At 41.9% G+C, this 20330-nt stretch overlaps 1 protein-coding gene across 1 annotated transcript; it reads left to right on the top strand.

Annotated features, from left to right (window-relative positions):
- The first annotated feature begins 5409 nt into the window (after positions 1-5409).
- On the top strand, positions 5410-18425 carry LOC311101726 (protein NipSnap homolog 2-like). The gene is made up of 10 exons (XM_084142893.1): positions 5410-5725; positions 8052-8191; positions 8419-8464; positions 9160-9254; positions 13043-13113; positions 13401-13541; positions 13844-13875; positions 16493-16587; positions 16783-16866; positions 16962-18425. Exons 1-10 carry the CDS (start codon positions 5604-5606, stop codon positions 17024-17026), a joined length of 891 nt encoding a protein of 296 aa, XP_083999019.1. The 5' UTR covers positions 5410-5603; the 3' UTR covers positions 17027-18425.
- The last annotated feature ends 1905 nt before the right edge of the window (positions 18426-20330 follow it).

The following is a 20330-nucleotide window of genomic DNA, read 5'->3' on the forward strand; positions in this document are numbered from 1 at the left end:
TGAATAAAATCAACTATATGTAGGCAACTGAGCTTGTTAAGACACACAAATTACTAAAGAGGGCGCCAGAGATCAAAATGGCCTAACCAGAAGAAAAAAACCTTGTTCCCGACCCACCTCCGGCTGCACGCTGCTGGCTTTAGCAGATTCTGGCATTATGCTCCTGAAGTTGCCGGTAATAGGCTACACCAGCAGTCGGCAACATTTTCCATTTGGAGTGCCAAGTTATCGTACCATTTCTACTGATCTGCGTGGCAGTTATAATTTTCATATGCACATTTTCGTGGAACAGTTTAATTTCATTTATAATAAAGTCTTCATATCTCAAAATCAATGTTATGTGGTTAATCAAAATTCTATCTAAATGAAAATTATACAAATCTAAAAGTAACTTCTATTGCCATTGCCAATATGTAAAAATAGGCTACATAAAGCCAACAAATAAAAACATTGCAGCCTGCAGGTAGAAAATAAAATAAATATCCTATAAATCACATTGGCTATGCATGGCCTGTCTGCAAGGAACTTGAAACATTGTATCAACTATTGTATTAACTTGGTCTGGCAAGCTCCTGCTAGCAAACTTGCAACATTGTAGAAAATATTCTGGGCCCTTTGAGTTTCCAGTGCCAGTGAGCTCCAGACAGACAGACACTGCTGTAGGCTATTTTGCGCAAGGGATAAGAAGCCTATTTTATGATGTTTCCACCGGATCAGAGCATTATATTTAAAAAAATGTTTTATCAATTTTCCACATTTTGTTTACTTTACAGCCTTATTGTAAAATGGATACAATATTTTTTTCCCCTCATCCATCTACACACAATACCCCATAATGACAAAGCGAAAACAGGTTTTTAGAAAAAACAATCACTTTGCTATGAGACTCAATATTGAGCTCAGGTGCATCCTGTTTCAATTGATCATCCTTGAGATGTTTCTACAACTTGATTGGAGTCCACCTGTGGTAAATTCAATTGAATGGACATTATTTGGAAAGGCACACACCTGTCTATATAAGGTCCCACAGTTGTCAGTGCATGTCAGAGCAAAAACCAAGCCATGAAGTCGAAGGAATTGTCCGAAGAGCTCCGAGACAGGATTGTGTCAAGGCACAGATCTGGGAAAGGGTACCAAAAAATGTCTGCAGCATTAAAGGTCCCCAAGAACACAGTGGCCGCCATCATTCTTAAATGGAAGAAGTTTGGAACCACCAAGACTCTTCCTAGAGCTGGCCGGCCGGCCAAACTGAGCAATCGGGGGAGAAGGGCCTTGGTCAGGGAGGTGACCAAGAACCTGATGGTCACTCTGACAGAGCTCTAGAATTCTTCTGTGGAGATGGGAGAACCTTCCAGAAGGACAACCATCTCTGCAGCACTCCACCAATCAGGCCTTTATGTTAGAGTGGCCAGACGGAAGCCACTCCTCAGTAAAAGGCACATGACAGCCCGCTTGGAGTTTGCCAAAAGGCCCCTAAAGGACTCTAAGACAATGAGAAACAAGATTCTCTGGTCTGATGAAACCAAGATTGAACTCTTTGGCCTGAATGCCAAGTGTCACGTCTGGAGGAAACCTGGCACCATCCCTACGGTGAAGCATGGTGGTGGCAGCATCATGCTGTGGGGATGTTTTTCAGCGGCAGGGACGGGGAGACTAGTCAGGATCGATGGAAATATGAACGGAGCAAAGGACAATGACCCTAAGCACACAGCCAAGACAACGCAGGAGTGGCTTCTCTGAATGTCCTTGAGTGGCCCAGCTAGAGCCCGGACTTGAACCCGATCGAACATCTCTGTAGAGACCTGAAAATAGCTGTGCAGCGTCGCTCCCCATCCAACCTGACAGTCCTTGAGAGGATCTGCAGAGAAGAATGGGAGAAACTCCCAAAATACAGGTGTGCCAAGCTTGTGCCAAGAAGGCTGCAATCGCTGCCAACCGTGCTTCAACAAAGTACTGAGTAAAGGGTCTGAATACTTTCATTTCCAAAACAAAGAACGGCATTCGATAACGACGTTATACCACTAGATGGTGTAGTATAGGCTTGGGCCTTCAGCAAATTACTTGTGTGAGAATTATACTATAAAGACACAGATCCTTGTCTAGAATAACTGCAAAATAGAAAGTAAATATGATTTAGGCTAGGCCTATTCCACTATCTAAATATGCCATGCTGTTGTGTGTTATTCAATGGCCATATAATTGCATTATTTATTTTTATAGCGGCATGGGGCTACTGTGGTGATAGGCTAAATAACTTCAGAGAATTTAGATAATTTTGAATACACACATGGATTTCAATAAACAAATGAATAAGACTGTTCTATTCTCTTTGATTTAGTTCCTATTGCAACTCAGACAAATGACAGAACGGATGACATACTGACTGACTTAACTGAATGAAGGATGAATTAAATGTTCAAATATGTTGGAATGATGAGTTGCACGCATCATGCATGCTCTGCACTTTATTTGGCTAGTAGGCAAATAGGCCTACATTAGGGTATAATGACTCTATGGCTGCATGCTTCCAGAAGGGCATTTTCTGAGGCTGAGGGGTGCTTTTCCGAAGGCGCATGATGCTGTGGTGCTGCATGGAGATCACAAGCTCTTCAACTGGGCAGCAGTGTCGCGATGGAGGGAATAGCCTTTATGGAGACTACCTAAAACCACTGCAACAGAGTTATTATAAAGAGTGGGAATAAGCTTAGCTTATGCCAGACTTAGCCTATATTTAACCTCTCCCTTGTTCATTTCAGAGCCAATTCATATAAATCATGTCAAATTATTTCTAATTCATTTTAACCCCTCCTACAGAATATGCTTTGGCAAGATTTTGAGTGATTAAATAAATGTCAAAATATTCTATAAAAAAATATTTTGAGTGGCAAAGACTCCAGTGGGCATACATAATTCGTAGATTCACCAAACATCTATTATTATTCTATGGTTCATTATTCCAGGTATATACTACTGGTTATGATTGCAGACAGAGCCCAGAGAATGGGATGGTGCAATATTGAATTAGTCATATTTTTATAAGGTGCATGCATGGAGATGTCCACGTTACCCAGAGATATGCCAATGCTTTGGAGATACACCTAGCAAACAAATCCATTACATTAGCTACCTAAATGTGAAGTAAACTCAACTGAGGAGTAATAGAGAATGGAGACTTTTAACTTGAAAACGTGCAGGATACCTCTTTCCGGTTTCCCTGACTTCCGTTTTTTTATACTGTGTTAGGCATATTCGCGTAGCCCTCCTCAAAGGCCGTTTGGTGTACGTTCTTTGTTGTTGGTGAGATTAAACGGCCAAACTCTGAAAGGTACAGTGGGGGAAAAAAGTATTTAGTCAGCCACCAATTGTGCAAGTTCTCCCACTTAAAAAGATGAGAGAGGCCTGTAATTTTCATCATAGGTACACGTCAACTATGACAGACATTAGAGAAAGAGAATCCAGAAAATCACATTGTAGGATTTTTTATGAATTTATTTGCAAATTATGGTGGAAAATAAGTATTTGGTCACCTACAAACAAGCAAGATTTCTGGCTCTCACAGACCTGTAACTTCTTCTTTAAGAGGCTCCTCTGTCCTCCACTCGTTACCTGTATTAATGGCACCTGTTTGAACTTGTTATCAGTATAAAAGACACCTGTCCACAACCTCAAACAGTCACACTCCAAACTCCACTATGGCCAAGACCAAAGAGCTGTCAAAGGACACCAGAAACAAAATTGTAGACCTGCACCAGGCTGGGAAGACTGAATCTGCAATAGGTAAGCAGCTTGGTTTGAAGAAATCAACTGTGGGAGCAATTATTAGGAAATGGAAGACAGACAAGACCACTGATAATCTCCCTCGATCTGGGGCTCCACGCAAGATCTCACCCCGTGGGGTCAAAATGATCACAAGAACGGTGAGCAAAAATCCCAGAACCACACGGGGGGACCTAGTGAATGACCTGCAGAGAGCTGGGACCAAAGTAACAAAGCCTACCATCAGTAACACACTACGCCGCCAGGGACTCAAATCCTGCAGTGCCAGACGTGTCCCCCTGCTTAAGCCAGTACATGTCCAGGCCCGTCTGAAGTTTGCTAGAGTGCATTTGGATGATCCAGAAGAGGATTGGGAGAATGTCATATGGTCAGATGAAACCAAAATATAACTTTTTGGTAAAAACTCAACTCGTCGTGTTTGGAGGACAAAGAATGCTGAGTTGCATCCAAAGAACACCATACCTACTGTGAAGCATGGGGGTGGAAACATCATGCTTTGGGGCTGTTTTTCTGCAAAGGGACCAGGACGACTGATCCGTGTAAAGGAAAGAATGAATGGGGCCATGTATCGTGAGATTTTGAGTGAAAACCTCCTTCCATCAGCAAGGGCATTGAAGATGAAACGTGGCTGGGTCTTTCAGCATGACAATGATCCCAAACACACCGCCCGGGCAACGAAGGAGTGGCTTCGTAAGAAGCATTTCAAGGTCCTGGAGTGGCCTAGCCAGTCTCCAGATCTCAACCCCATAGAAAATCTTTGGAGGGAGTTGAAAGTCTGTGTTGCCCAGCGACAGCCCCAAAACATCACTGCTCTAGAGGAGATCTGCATGGAGGAATGGGCCAAAATACCAGCAACAGTGTGTGAAAACCTTGTGAAGACTTACAGAAAACGTTTGACCTGTGTCATTGCCAACAAAGGGTATATAACAAAGTATTGAGAAACTTTTGTTATTGACCAAATACTTATTTTCCACCATAATTTGCAAATAAATTCATTAACAATCCTACAATGTGATTTTCTGGATTTTTTTTCCTCATTTTGTCTGTCATTGTTGACGTGTACCTATGATGAAAAATTACAGGCCTCTCTCATCTTTTTAAGTGGGAGAACTTGCACAATTGGTGGCTGACTAAATACTTTTTTCCCCACTGTATTATTGTACGTCAATATTGCAACACAAGATTTGTTCAAGCCTAAAATGTTAGTTTGTAATCGTAACATGGTGTTTGCCATTTTTCGCGCATGGCTTTTCTTATGATCCTAATGATACATACATTCAACCTTTTGGCAGCTATCTGGCTACATATCTTCCTCTCTGGTTTTAGTCAGAGGTTGTTCCGGATCCGGTACACTTGCCTTGAGTTTGACATGTAGAGAACGTCATCCCGTCAACTGATGTAGGCTGTCTTCGAGGCATGGGAATTTAGAACAGTCATCAAATATGTTAGATTGCATGAATAAAGTCTTCCAGAGCAAGAACAACAAAATGTGAAGTCTACAAAGAAGAGGAACACACATACCAGGCTCCTTTTCAAGTTTGCATGTAAAAACTGTAACAAAGCTTGTACCGAGGGCAAGTGGTCCTCCCCTGTTCACACCATTCATTTGTTGGTGTTTTACTACCACCTGGTGGCTACATTGTACGCTCACAGCCTCCACTGTGTTTTTGCATAGGACAGGGGTGTATTCATTACGGAAACCATTTATCGTTTAAGAACCAAACGGAAGCAAACAGAGCAAAACAAGAGTTTCTTTTGAACAAATTGAAATAGGTCCCTTCCCGTTTGCTTCCGTTTAAGAAACGTTTTGCAACCGAATCGGCGTAATGAATACGCTCCAGTGTTATCAATGGAAAATGGCGACCCGAGTCCTTCAGAGATTTGGCAATGGCCTGAATCAGGCTAAAAATACGGCACAGTCGACAGGACAGATCGTCGTTTTAAGCAGGTGTGACTATTATTACTTTGCACGTTTAGGATTTAAAGCGTTGGTGTTCTGACTTTTGTTCCATTGACGATTTTGGAGAATAGGGGTTCCCACTGACTCGTCTATGCTGCAAGTGTGCAGGAGTGAACCTGAACAAATGACTGTTAGCAAGCTAGCATAAATAGCTAGCTAGTCAACTATTGGCCTGTAGTAGATTTGAAAAGCTACAAATTAGTGAAACTTCTAATTTGAGCTATTCTAAAATGGTTAAACTGTTAAAGGTAATGCACGGCGTATCCAGTTACTAGTGTACTTGTCTGTCTAATAGGGAATTATTATAACACTTGCTCAAGGTCATTATTATAAAGCTAGTGCTACGGTTGTGAATATACACTACATGACCAAAAGTATGTGGACACCTGCTCGAACATCTCATTCCAAAATCATGGGCATTAATATGGAGTTTGTCCCCCCCTTTACTGCTATAACAGCCTCTAATCTTCTGGGAAGGCTTTACACTAGATGTTGGAACATTGCTGCGGGGACTTGCTTCCATTCAACCTCAAGAGCATTAGTGAGGTTGAGCACCAATGTTGGGCGATTAGGCCTGGCTCGCAGTCAGTGTTCCAATTCATCCCAAAGGTGTTTGATGGGGTTGAGGTCAGGGCTCTGTGCAGGCCAGTCTAGTTCTTCCACACCGATCTCGACAAACCATTTCTGTATGGACCTCACTTTGTGCACAGAGGCATTGTCATGCTGAAACAGGAAAAGGGCCTTCTCCAAACTGTTGTCACAAAGTTGGAAGCACAGAATCGTCTAGATTGTTATCGTATGCTGTAGCGTTAAGATTTCCCTTCACTGGAACAAAGGGGCCTAGCCCGAACCAAAAAAAACAGCCCCAGACCATTATTCCTCCTCCACCAATCTTTACAGTTGCCACTATGCAGGTAGCGTTCTCCTGGCATCTGCCAAACCCAGATTAGTCCGTCGGCCTGCCAGATGGTGAAGCGTGATTCATCACTCCAGAGAACGTGTTTCCACTGCTCCAGAGTCCAATGGTGACAAGCTTTACACGCTTGGCATTGCGCATGGTGATCTTAGGCTTGTGTGTGGCTGCTTGGCCATGGAAACCCATTTCATGAAGCTCCCGACGAACAGTTCTTGTGCTGACATTGCTTCCAAAGTCAGTTTGGAACTTGGTAGTGAGTGTTGGACAGATGATATTTACTTGCCTCAGCACTCGGCAGTCCTGTTCTGTGAGCTTGTGTGGCCTACCACTTCGCGTTGTTGCTCCTAGACGTTTCCACTTCACAACAACAGCACTTACAGTTGACCGGGGCAGCTCTAGCAGGGCAGACATATGATGAACTGACTATGATGGTGCCACGTTGAAAGTCACTGAGCTCTTCAGTAAGGCCATTCTACTGCCAATGTTTGTCTATGGAGATTGCATGGCTGTGTGCTCGATTTTATACACCTGTCAGCAACGGGTGTGGCTGAAATAGCTGAATCCACTAATTTGAAGGGGTGTCCAAATACTTTTGTATATGGAGTGTAGCTTACTGGGTGTTCCTGAGTGGCGCAGTGGTCGAAGGCACTGCAGTCCTAGCTGTGCCACTAGAGATCCTGGTTCGAATCCAGGCTCTTTCGTAGCCAGCCGCGACCGGGAGACCCATGGGGCGGCACACAATTGGCCCCGCGTCGTCCAGGGTAGGGGAGGGAATGGCCGGCAGGGATGTAGCTCAGTTGGTAGAGCATGGCATTTGCAACGCCAGGGTTGTGGGTTCGATTCCAGTATAAAAAATAAAAATGTATGCACTCACTAACTGTAAGTCGCTCTGGATAAGAGCGTCTGCTAAATGACTAAAATGTAAATGTAAATGTATTTTGCGTGACATTACTATGTTACTATATCGGCATTTCTTTACCTTATAATGTCAACATTAGCCAATGATACATCATTTTTATTTTAATACTTGTGCAGCAGCAGTGGTAGTCTGTGGCTAGCTGTAACTGTCACTGCTTGTTGTTTACTTCGGAAACAGCCAGGGTAATGCAAGAACTGGTACTGCATGTAGGAAACCAGTGTGCATTTTCTCAAACATTGTGTGTAGGTAGCTTAGGCAACAACATCATACAGTGCATGTGTTACTGTTATTATTCTTAGCTAGACCTTTCTGTCATAATTCACCTGCAGAGAAATGTGGGATGCATCCATGGACAGATCTGACTTCAGCTCACTACTCAGCAGTGAAATCCTTTGCTGCAGGAATAGATGAGTCACTCACTTCAGAAGATGTCTCTGTTCACATATGTATTCACACTACCATCTGTATTTTTTCTCCAGGGGGTTGTCAGCATCAAACCATAGGAATCGTGAAGATAGCTGGTTCAAATCGCTATTTGTGCGTAAAGTTGATCCCAGAAAGGATGCCCACTCCCACTTGCTTACCAAGAATGAGGAAAGCAACCTCTACAAAATCCAGTGTAAGTTGTGCTTTACTGTAACTTGTTCACTTCAATTCTTTTTATATTTCAGAGTTTTGAGTGCAGTGTAATAACCATAGTGTAAGAAGTAAGTATAGTGTAGAAATGAGTAATTACAATACTTGTTTCACTGTACTTACGGACCTTGACTGTAATGTAAAGTTTGACCAATTTAACCCCTTCCAACACAGAGGGCACTATGTCTAATAGAGATTGTTCTGTTACAGTCCATAACGTGAAACCAGAGTGCCTGGATGCCTACAACCAGCTTTGGTAAGTAATATGGACCTTGTTCAGTCTAGGCCTTTATACCTAAAGCCCCTCAAGTAGTAGCCTTACTGAGGGTAGTATCGTCCCAAATTATTGTTTCATTTGGTTGTTGAGTATGTGTGATATAAGGTCAACAGTAGTAGTGGTGATATTATGACTGCACAGCTAGTGTCACCAGTGGGTTGTGCACGTGAAAACATGTCCTTTTGGAACATTTCACATGCGATCACGTTTTCACATGTGTCGTTTCATGTTATCACATGTTGCCACATGTTATCACATTACCTTCACATAAGATCATGTGAAATTCATGTGGTTTTTCCATAAGGGCAGAGTTTAGACAAAATGTATTCAGTTCTATTCCTGTGACACAATGGTATGGCAACACTGTGTAGAATAATTTATCTATGCTCATACTTAAGAAGATCAGTCATAATACCCTTTTACTTATCGTAGAATCTGCACAACTGGTTTAGACACAGTCAGTTGCACAACTGAATGCATTCAACCTAAATCTGTCTTCCACATGTAACCCAACCCCTCTGAATCAGAGATTCAAGGGCTCGGGCAGAACGGCATATTTTTCCAGCTTGCCGCCTCGGGGATTCGAACCAGCGGCCTTTCGGTTACTGCCCAAACGCTCTTAACCGCTAGGCTCCCTGGTAGAATATGTGTTTGTTATTGCTTTCCCTTGACAGTGAGGAGACCCTGCCATCTATCCATAATGATAAGTACTATCCCTGTGAGCTGGTGGGTACCTGGAACACCTGGTATGGAGAGCAGGACCAGGCTGGTAAGAATGCTGGCAGCAGAGCACACACTCCTCTACTTTCTAGTCTAGTTGAACTGCACATTCACTTCGAATTGGCACACCTGCAGGGATAGGCAAACTTAGTTCAGGAGAAGTGGGCTTCATTGAACCAGTTTCGCACATTTTCCTAGTGAGATGATGATTCAATGAAGTTGGTGTTACACCCACCTGGCAATAATAACAAAAGCCTACAAACATTAGTGCTGAGCGATTAACCGAAATGTAGGTTATTGTTTGTTTTTTAAACAACTAATTGACCGACGTTGGTTCAATTATTTAAATTCCATTTAGTTTCCAACAGGCCAATAATGTACATAGTTTAGCGCATAAAGCGTGGTAATTAACTACAATGACCATAATCCATTGTGCATATACTTGGCCGGTCTGTGTTTCTTTTACGCCTGCTACAGAAGAGAGAATGTGCGATCATGAAGGGATATACAGTGAGGGAAAAAAGTATTTGATCCCCTGCTGATTTTGTACGTTTGCCCACTGACAAAGAAATTATCAGTCTATAATTTGAATGGTAGGTTTATTTGAACAGTGAGAGACAGAATAACAACAACAAAATCCAGAAAAACGCATGTCAAAAATTTTATAAATTGATTTGCATTTTAATGAGGGAAATAAGTATTTGACCCCTCTGCAAAACATGGCTTAGTACTTGGTGGCAAAACCCTTGTTGGCAATCAGAGGTCAGGCGTTTCTTGTAGTTGGTCCCAGGTTTGCACACATCTCAGGAGGGATTTTGTTCCACTCCTCTTTGCAGATCTTCTCCAAGTCATTAAGGTTTCGAGGCTGACGTTTGGCAACTCGAACCTTCAGCTCCCTTCACAGATTTTCTATGGGATTAAAGTCAGGAGACTGGCTAGGCCACTCCAGGACCTTAATGTGCTTCTTCTTGAGCCACTCCTTTGTTGCCTTGGCCGTGTGTTTTGGGTCATTGTCATGCTGGAATACCCATCCACGACCCATTTTCAATGCCCTGGCTGAGGGAAGGAGATTTGACGGTACATGGCCCCGTCCATCGTCCCTTTGATGCGGTGAAGTTGTCCTGTCCCCTTAGCAGAAAAACACCCCCAAAGCATAATGTTTCCACCTCCATGTTTGACAGTGGGGATGGTGTTCTTGGGGTCATAGGCAGCATTCCTCCTCCTCCAAACACGGCGAGTTGAGTTGATGCCAAAGAGCTCCATTTTGGTCTCATCTGACCACAACACTTTCACCCAGTTCTCCACTGAATCATTCAGATGTTCATTGGCAAACTTCAGACGTGCATGTATAGGTGCTTTCTTGAGCAGGGGGACCTTGCGGGCGCTGCAGGATTTCAGTCCTTCACGGCGTAGTGTGTTACCAATTGTTTTCTTGGTGACTATGGTCCCAGCTGCCTTGACATCATTGACAAGATCCTCCCGTGTAGTTCTGGGCTGATTCCTCACCGTTCTCATGATCATTGCAACCCCACGAGGTGAGCTCTTGCATGGAGCCCCAGGCCGAGGGAGATTGACAGTACTTTTGTGTTTCTTCCATTTGCGAATAATCGCACCAACTGTTGTCATCTTCTCACCAAGCTGCTTTGCGATGGTCTTGTAGCCTATTCCAGCCTTGTGTAGGTCTACAATCTTGTCCCTGACATCCTTGGAGAGCTCTTTGGTCTTGGCCATGGTGGAGAGTTTGGAATCTGATTGACTGATTGCTTCTATGGACAGGTGTCTTTTATACAGGTAACAAGCTGAGATTAGGAGCACTCCCTTTAAGAGTGTGCTCCTAATCTCAGCTCGTTACCTGTATAAAAGACACCTGGGAGCCAGAAATCTTTCTGATTGAGAGGGGGTCAAATACTTATTTCCCTCATTAAAATGCTAATCAATTTATAACTTTTTTTACATGCGTTTTTCTGGATTTTTGTTGTTGTTATTCTGTCTCTCACTGTTCAAATAAACCTACCATTAAAAGTATAGACTGATCATTTCTTTGTCAGTGGGCTAACGTACAAAATCAGCAGGGGATCAAATACTTTTTTCCCTCACTGTAGATGGCAGCTGTTGCTTCGCGAGGTATCTCTACCTAAAAATACATGACCTAAGTGATTAATAGTTGATATTCAGCAGTCATAAAAGTATGCCTTGTTTACTTTGAAGAACTACAAAATAGGGATTTTGTCAAAGCATAGGCAGCAGCTCTATAGAGAGGAGATGTTGACTTGGAATTAAATAATAAAGTCATCAAATGTAATATACACAACAACTGAAATAATGTATTCAAGTAAAGTCATGTGAATAAATGGTTATTAAGGGATAAGCAGTAATGGACAGTCACTACTAGTATCATGGGACTTGTATTAATTGTTTATTCTGTGTTGTTACAGCAATCAACCTAAATAACCGAAATTGAAAACCGTGATTAGTGTTGCCTAACCCTAGCCTACACATCTCATGTCTACACATGTTGCCAATAGTTCCCTGGCTGTTGGTTTTGCATTACTGCATTACTGAAATAATGCCCATACACTTATCAGAAGGATTATGGATACACTACCGGTCAAAAGTTTTAGAACACCTACTCATTCAATGTTTTTTTTTTTCTTTTTACTATTTTCTACATTGTAGAATAATAGTGAAGACATCAAAACTATGAAAAAGTAACCAAAAAAGTGTTAAACAAATCAGATTCTTCAAATAGCCACCCTTGGCCTTGATGACAGCATTGCACACTCTTGGCATTCTCTCAACCAGCTTCACCTGGAATGCTTTTCCAACAGTCTTGAATGAGTTCCCACATATGCTGAGCACTTATTGGCTGCTTTTCCTTCACTCTGCCGTCCGACTCATCCCAAACCATCTCAAATTGGTTGAGGTCGGGGGACACATTTCCACTGGTCTAATGTCCATTGCTCGTGGTTCTTGGCCCAAGCAAGTCTCTTCTTATTATTGGTGTCCTTTAGTAGTGGTTTCTTTGCAGCAATTCGACCATGAAGGCCTGATTCACACAGTCTCCTCTGAACAGTTGATGTTGAGATGTCTGTTACTTGAACTCAGTGAAGCATTTATTTGGGCTGCAATTTCTGAGGCTGGTAACTCTAATAAACTTATCCTCTGCAGCAGAGGTAACTCTGGGTCTTCCATTCCTGTGGTGGTCCTCATGAGAGCCAGTTTCATCATAGTGCTTGATGGTTTTTGCGACTGCACTTGAAGAAACTTTACAAGTTCTTGACATTTTCTGTATTGACTGACCTTCATGTCTTAAAGTAATGATGCACTGTCATTTCTCTTTGCTTATTTGAGCTGTTCTTGACATAATATGGACTTGGTTTTTTACCAAATAGGGCTATCTTCTGTATACCCCCCTACCTTGTCACAACACAACTGATTGGCTCAAATGCATTAAGAAGGAAATAAATTCCACAAATTAACCTTTAAGAAGGCACACCTGTTAATTGAAATGCATTCCAGGTGACTAACTCATGAAGCTGGTTGAGAGAATGCCAAGAGTGTGCAAAGCTGTCATCAAGGCAAAGGGTGGCTATTTGAAGAATCTCAAATATAAAACATATTTTGATTTGTTTAACACTTTTTTGGTTACTACATGATTCCATATGTGTTATTTCATAGTTTTGATGTCTTCACTATTATTCTACAATGTAGAAAATAGAAAAAAAATAAAGAAAAATCCTTGAATGAGTAGGTGTAACTTTTGACCGGTAGTGTATGTCTCTGAATATGCCTATTATTGCTTTGCAAATAATGGCTGTTGTGTGTGTGTTTTTCCAGTCCATATGTGGCGGTATAGAGGAGGGTACCCAGCTCTGACCGAGGTCATGAGCAAACTCAGGCAGAACAAGGTAACAAACTGTTCCAATACTGTAATTTCCTCCCCGGCAGCACCTAGAAGCCTTCACTTTTAATATAGTAGTCTTGAATATAGCTTCATATGCTAGTATTGTCTGAGGTTGCCTGTCACTTTAACTCATATACCTGGTGGCCAACCTTCCTCCTGAAGAGCTACTGGGTGTGCTGGCTTTTGCTCCAGCCCTACTATAACCCCTAGTTTATAATCTACAGCTAATGAACCCCTCTCTAGATAGACAGTGAGGTATCAGATGTGCTTATTGATGTGAGGTTGACACAGGAGTTCATGAAGTACCGGGAGGAGAGAGGAAAGATGCTGTTGTCTCGTAGGAACCAACTGCTCCTGGAGTTCAGCTTTTGGAATGAGCCCATCCCCAGGAAGGGACCCAACATCTACGAGCTCAGGTCCTACCAGCTCAGAGTGAGTACTGAGTGACTTAACCTCATTAACCAAAGCACTACTAGGTGTTTAGTTTGGGAGGGTGCTACATTGCTGAACAGATATTAATCACCACCAGATGATGCAAAGGGTGGGCAATTGTTGACATAAACATTGGAGAGTTTGTGTAGGTACTATGCAAACATTATGCTCGTAAATGTAGGCCTATATTGCAATCCATGTGAAAGGGCCATTATGAGTCATTTTGAATCTTGTAGGAAATTGTCACACTTTGATATTCCTGTGAAATACAAAAACTTTTTTCTCATGTTTTCTTTTTTCAGCCTGGCACCATGATTGAGTGGGGTAATTACTGGTAAGGCAACCTGATTACATTTGAATTACTCATCATCTTTAATTACAGCATATACAGTGGGGAGAACAAGTATTTGATACACTGCCGATTTTGCAGGTTTTCCTACTTACAAAGCATGTAGAGGTCTGTAATTTTTATCATAGGTACACTTCAACTGTGAGAGACGGAATCTAAAACAAAAATCCAGAAAATCACATTGTATGATTTTTAAGTAATTAATTTGCATTTTATTGCATGACATAAGTATTTGATACATCTGAAGCGCAGAACTTAATATTTGGTACAGAAACCTTTGTTTGCAATTACAGAGATCATACGTTTCCTGTAGTTCTTGACCAGGTTTGCACACACTGCAGCAGGGATTTTGGCCCACTCCTCCATACAGACCTTCTCCAGATCCTTCAGGTTACGGGGCTGTCGCTGGGCAATACGGACTTTCAGCTCCTTCCAAACATTTTCTATTGGGTTCAGGTCTGGAGACTGGCAGGGCACTCCAGGACCTTGAGATGCTTCTTACGGAGCCACTCCTTAGTTGCCCTGGCTGTGTGTTTCGGGTCGTTGTCATGCTGGAAGACCTAGCCACGACCCATCTTCAATGCTCTTACTGAGGGAAGGAGGTTGTTGGCCAAGATCTCGCGATACATGGCCCCATCCATCCTCCCCTCAATACGGTGCAGTCGTCCTGTCCCCTTTGCAGAAAAGGATCCCCAAAGAATGATGTTTCCACCTCCATGCTTCACGGTTGGGATGGTGTTCTTGGGGTTGTACTCATCCTTATTCTTCCTCCAAACACGGCGAGTGGAGTTTAGACCAAAAAGTTCTATTTTTGTCTCATCAGACCACATGACCTTCTCCCATTCCTCCTCTGGATCATCCAGATGGTCATTGGCAAACTTCAGACGGGCCTGGACATGCGCTGGCTTGAGCAGGGGGACCTTGCGTGCGCTGCAGGATTTTAATCCATGACGGCGTAGTGTGTTACTAATGGTTTTCTTTGAGACTGTGGTCCCAGCTCTCTTCAGGTCATTGACCAGGTCCTGCCGTGTAGTTCTGTGCTGATCCCTCACCTTCCTCATGATCATTGATGCCCCATGAGGTGAGATCTTGCATGGAGCCCCAGACCGAGGGTGATTGACCGTCATCTTGAACTTCTTCCATTTTCGAATAATTGCGCCAACAGTTGTTGCCTTCTCACCAAGCTGCTTGCCTATTGTCCTGTAGCCCATCCCAGCCTTGTGCAGGTCTACAATTGTATCACTGATGTCCTTACACAGCTCTCTGGTCTTGGCCATTGTGGAGATGTTGGAGTCTGTTTGATTGAGTGTGTGGACAGGTGTATTTTATACAGGTAACGAGTTCAAACAGGTGCAGTTAATACAGGTAATGAGTGGAGAACAGGAGGGCTTCTTAAAGAAAAACTAACAGGTCTGTGAGAGCCGGAATTCTTACTGGTTGGTAGGCGATCAAATACTTATGTCATGCAATAAAATGCAAATGAATTACTTAAAAATCATACAATGTGATTTTCTGGATGTTTGTTTTAGATTCCGTCTCTCACAGTTGAAGTGTACCTATGATAAAAATTACAGACCTCTACATGCTTTGTAAGTAGGAAAACCTGCAAAATCGGCAGTGTATCAAATACTTGTTCTCCCCACTGTAGCTTATTTTTCGCTTGAAACTTCCTTCCCCATTTTCTCATTAATAAGAGCTATTCCACTGAGAGACTGAATTTTGATACTCTATTGTTAGATTCCAGAGTGCACAGAACTTGAAGGGAGAGTCTACAGCTGTCCTTGCTATTTTCAGATTTAATTTAGTTGTTTACTTTCAACAGGAGCATATGAGCCTGGACGATTCCATTCTCTCAGGTTTATGTTGAAAACACATTTGTTTCTTTATGACAAATATTCAATATTCAATATACATTAATTGTTCTGAATTCTTCAAACTTGTCTGCCAAAATAAGTTTAATTTGTGATTATTTGATTCAGTAATTGATCAGAATTACTCATTCTAATTTGCGAAAATGTTTTTTAAAAAGTCATGCCACATTGTTAAAACGACATGAAATGCTGACAACGTGAATTAAGTCAGTATGATTTGGCTAATCAAAATAACTGTACATGATTGTAATTTATATGATTGTATATACGATGACTAATGGGAATGGTTCAGAGCCAATAATGAAATGTCTCCAACCCCACACTATACAATTAGCGGTCTCGATGCATGAGTACGTCCAATCCAACTAATCCTGGCACTGCACAGCTACTGTCTGTATAGCCAACCGGTTCTGCCAAACTGGAATGATAGTTTTCAAGCAAGTTCAATCAAACCGTATGAATAATCAAATGAGTTGTTCAAATGATCATCAGTGGTTGAGACACCACATGGACAGTAGCCCATTATAATTGTATAATGCTCGCCTCTTTGACAGGTCATCATGACAAATAAGAATATGTTCTTAATTGAATACCTGTATAAATAAAGGTTAAATGGATATAAAAAATAATCATCTGCATGGGGTGGCCTTGAGTCAATGTGAAGAAGATGAAGCATTGGTTGTGGGGAAGTGTTGTGACTGATGTTTTGATTGGCCCATTGTTTTCCCAAGGGCCAGAGCTATTGGCTACCGCCAGCACAACAGTGAGGCTGTGGGAGGATTCTTCTCCCAGATCGGAAACCTCTACATGGTGCACCACCTCTGGGGTGAGGCCAGGCAGACCAGCTGTATCTCTCTTCTCTCCTTTCCTCCCCTCTACTCTCGTTCATTCACACAGATCTAACATTCATGTAGCGTCTCATACTAGGCTTTTAGGCTCTCTTATAGACAAGGCTGTTATTCTTTTTCTAAAAGAAGACTAACATTCATTTTATAATACAGTGTTTCATTGTTGATTTCAGCTTACAAAGACCTTGAGGCCAGAGAAGCCACAAGGAACGCAGCTTGGCAACATGAGGGTTGGGATGAGGTTGTGTATTATACAGGTGAGCAAAATCAGTTGTTATGAAGTCTACTTTCACATAGTGTGCACAATATGAAATACTTTGAACTCTCATCTGATCATGTATCTCTGTTTCAGTTCCTCTCATTCAGCATATGGACTCCAGAATCATGATCCCAATGAAGGCTTCCCCGCTGCAGTAACCTATGAGAGAACACAGAAGGCCGAACGCCAAGCGTCACCTGTTTTAAATGTAACAAAGTCCAAAATCTCACTGCCGTGGTCTCAACCTCTTGTTAATGTTGCCAACTAACCTCCCTCTGAATTGGTTTGTCTTTTACTTTACCCATTTCTGACTTTGCACCAGCAAACTATATTTGGTACTTAAAAAACATCACTGAGACACTGGAGGTTAAAGTATCATCATATCCCATCTTGAATCTGTTAGCTAAAATACTCTTTCCATAATTAGAAGAACTGTAAGGCAATGGCATGAGAGCTCACAACTACTTTTTTGTTCTTGGGAGACAGGATGGGCAAAATCAGCATATTGAAACCTCCTGATAGTGGTTGGGTGGAGAACTGATGTCCAACATACTGGGTCATATTAACACTGGTCACATTGCCACAGCTGATCTAGTCTATTTTTAGAACCAACCAAAGTGCTGTTTTGAAAAGAGAGCTATCCTAGCAGTGTGTTCTGTTTGCAGTGAATAAGAATTTAGCTAATACATTGGGCAACTATGGCACGACTTGACAAAAAATCACTATAGATGCACAATGTGTGATTTAGCGGTTATTTCGTTTATTTAATGTAAATATTGAATAAGAATATGAATCACATTGTTACATTGCAAAATTAAGCTTTTGGGTGAAATCTGATCTAAGAAATGATGTTACTGATTCAATCGGAGTGGTAGAAAGACAGTCCAAATGGTAAAAGTGAATTGCTACTGTATTTTGTCAACGGAGAGAATATCTACTAAATGGTCAATTATTTAACCTTTATAAAGTGGAGGCATTGAGCGTGAACATTATTTCTTGGAATCATTTGTGTATTGTACTGTTAGACATTTACTGCATTGTTGGAGCTAGAAACACAAGCATTTTGCTGCACCTGCTTTAACATCTGCTCATCTCTGTACGCGACAAATAAACTTTGATTTATGTGAGAACTGGTATGAATACAGAGCTAAAGTCATGCATATTTTAACCCTAAATGTCTTCTGAATTTTTTCAAGTAATTGTATTGATTGCAATCGTGGGCATTCTCTCCCCGTTTATTTCCCATCATCTGCAATAAGCTTGATGTGTTTTTATTGTACTGGTTTAGTGAACATGGCTTGTTTTACCTTCGTGGAGAAAATACTGCATGTCCAGTTCTTCAAGACATGTTTTATCAGAATTAACATGTTTCCGGTTGGGCATAATGAATAGCCTATTCTGTAAACCACTGGTCTAGTACTATCATGGAACATTTCTGTGCCCAGGTACAACTACCGATGTACTGAAATGAAACTCATCCTAGTTTTATTCCATGATTTACAGGGTATTTATGACAAAGGTGGCAAGAATGTCAGCACATAAATAAAGTTATTCAAAGAGAAACTATGTGGTAATGCTGCCCTTTGTTGCCGGACTATGTGCTAGCCAGTACAAGATGGATGGATGTGTGTGTGTGTGTGTGTGTGAGTTACAGTGAGCTCCAAAAGTATTGGGATAGTGACACATTTTGGTTGTTTTGGCTCTGTACTACTGCACTTTGGATTTGAAATAATATGAATATAAGGTTAAAGTGCAGACTAATTTGAGGGTATTTTCATCCATATCGAGTGAAGCGTATAGAAATTACACTTTTTGTACAATGTCCCCCCATTTTAGGGGACCAAAAGTATTGGGACAAATTCACTTATGTGTATTAAAGTAGTCAAAAGTTTAGTATTTGGTCCCATATTCCTAGCACGCAATGATTACATCAAGCATGTGACTCTACATACAGTGGGGAAAAAAAGTATTTAGTCAGCCACCAATTGTGCAAGTTCTCCCACTTAAAAAGATGAGAGGCCTGTAATTTTCATCATAGGTACACGTCAACTATGACAGACAAACTGAGAGAAAAAAAATCCAGAAAATCACATTGTAGGATTTTTTATGAATTGATTTGCAAATTATGGTGGAAAATAAGTATTTGGTCACCTACAAACAAGCAAGATTTCTGGCTCTCACAGACCTGTAACTTCTTCTTTAAGATGCTCCTCTGTCCTCCCACTCGTTACCTGTATTAATGGCACCTGTTTGAACTTGTTATCAGTATAAAAGACACCTGTCCATAACCTCAAACAGTCACACTCCAAACTCCACTATGGCCAAGACCAAAGAGCTGTCAAAGGACACCAGAAACAAAATTGTAGACCTGCACCAGGCTGGGAAGACTGAATCTGCAATAGGTAAGCAGCTTGGTTTGAAGAAATCAACTGTGGGAGCAATTATTAGGAAATGGAAGACATACAAGACCACTGATAATCTCCCTCGATCTGGGGCTCCACGCAAGATCTCACCCCGTGGGGTCAAAATGATCACAAGAACAGTGAGCAAAAATCCCAGAACCACACGGGGGGACCTAGTGAATGACCTGCAGAGAGCTGGGACCAAAGTAACAAAGCCTACCATCAGTAACACACTACGCCGCCAGGGACTCAAATCCTGCAGTGCCAGACGTGTCCCCCTGCTTAAGCCAGTACATGTCCAGGCCCGTCTGAAGTTTGCTAGAGTGCATTTGGATGATCCAGAAGAGGATTGGGAGAATGTCATATGGTCAGATGAAACCAAAATATAACATTTTGGTAAAAACTCAACTCGTCGTGTTTGGAGGACAAAGAATGCTGAGTTGCATCCAAAGAACACCATACCTACTGTGAAGCATGGGGGTGGAAACATCATGCTTTGGGGCTGTTTTTCTGCAAAGGGACCAGGACGACTGATCCGTGTAAAGGAAAGAATGAATGGGGCCATGTATCGTGAGATTTTGAGTGAAAACCTCCTTCCATCAGCAAGGGCATTGAAGATGAAACGTGGCTGGGTCTTTCAGCATGACAATGATCCCAAACACACCGCCCGGGCAACGAAGGAGTGGCTTTGTAAGAAGCATTTCAAGGTCCTGGAGTGGCCTAGCCAGTCTCCAGATCTCAACCCCATAGAAAATCTTTGGAAGGAGTTGAAAGTCCGTGTTGCCCAGCGACAGCCCCAAAACATCACTGCTCTAGAGGAGATCTGCATGGAGGAATGGGCCAAAATACCAGCAACAGTGTGTGAAAACCTTGTGAAGACTTACAGAAAACGTTTGACCTGTGTCATTGCCAACAAAGGGTATATAACAAAGTATTGAGAAACTTTTGTTTTTGACCAAATACTTATTTTCCACCATAATTTGCAAATAAATTCATTAAAAATCCTACAATGTGATTTTCTGGATTTTTTTTTCTCATTTTGTCTGTCATAGTTGACGTG

The sequence above is a fragment of the Coregonus lavaretus genome, assembly GCF_964263955.1.
Source record: "Coregonus lavaretus genome assembly, chromosome: 26".
NCBI lineage: Eukaryota > Metazoa > Chordata > Actinopteri > Salmoniformes > Salmonidae > Coregonus > Coregonus lavaretus.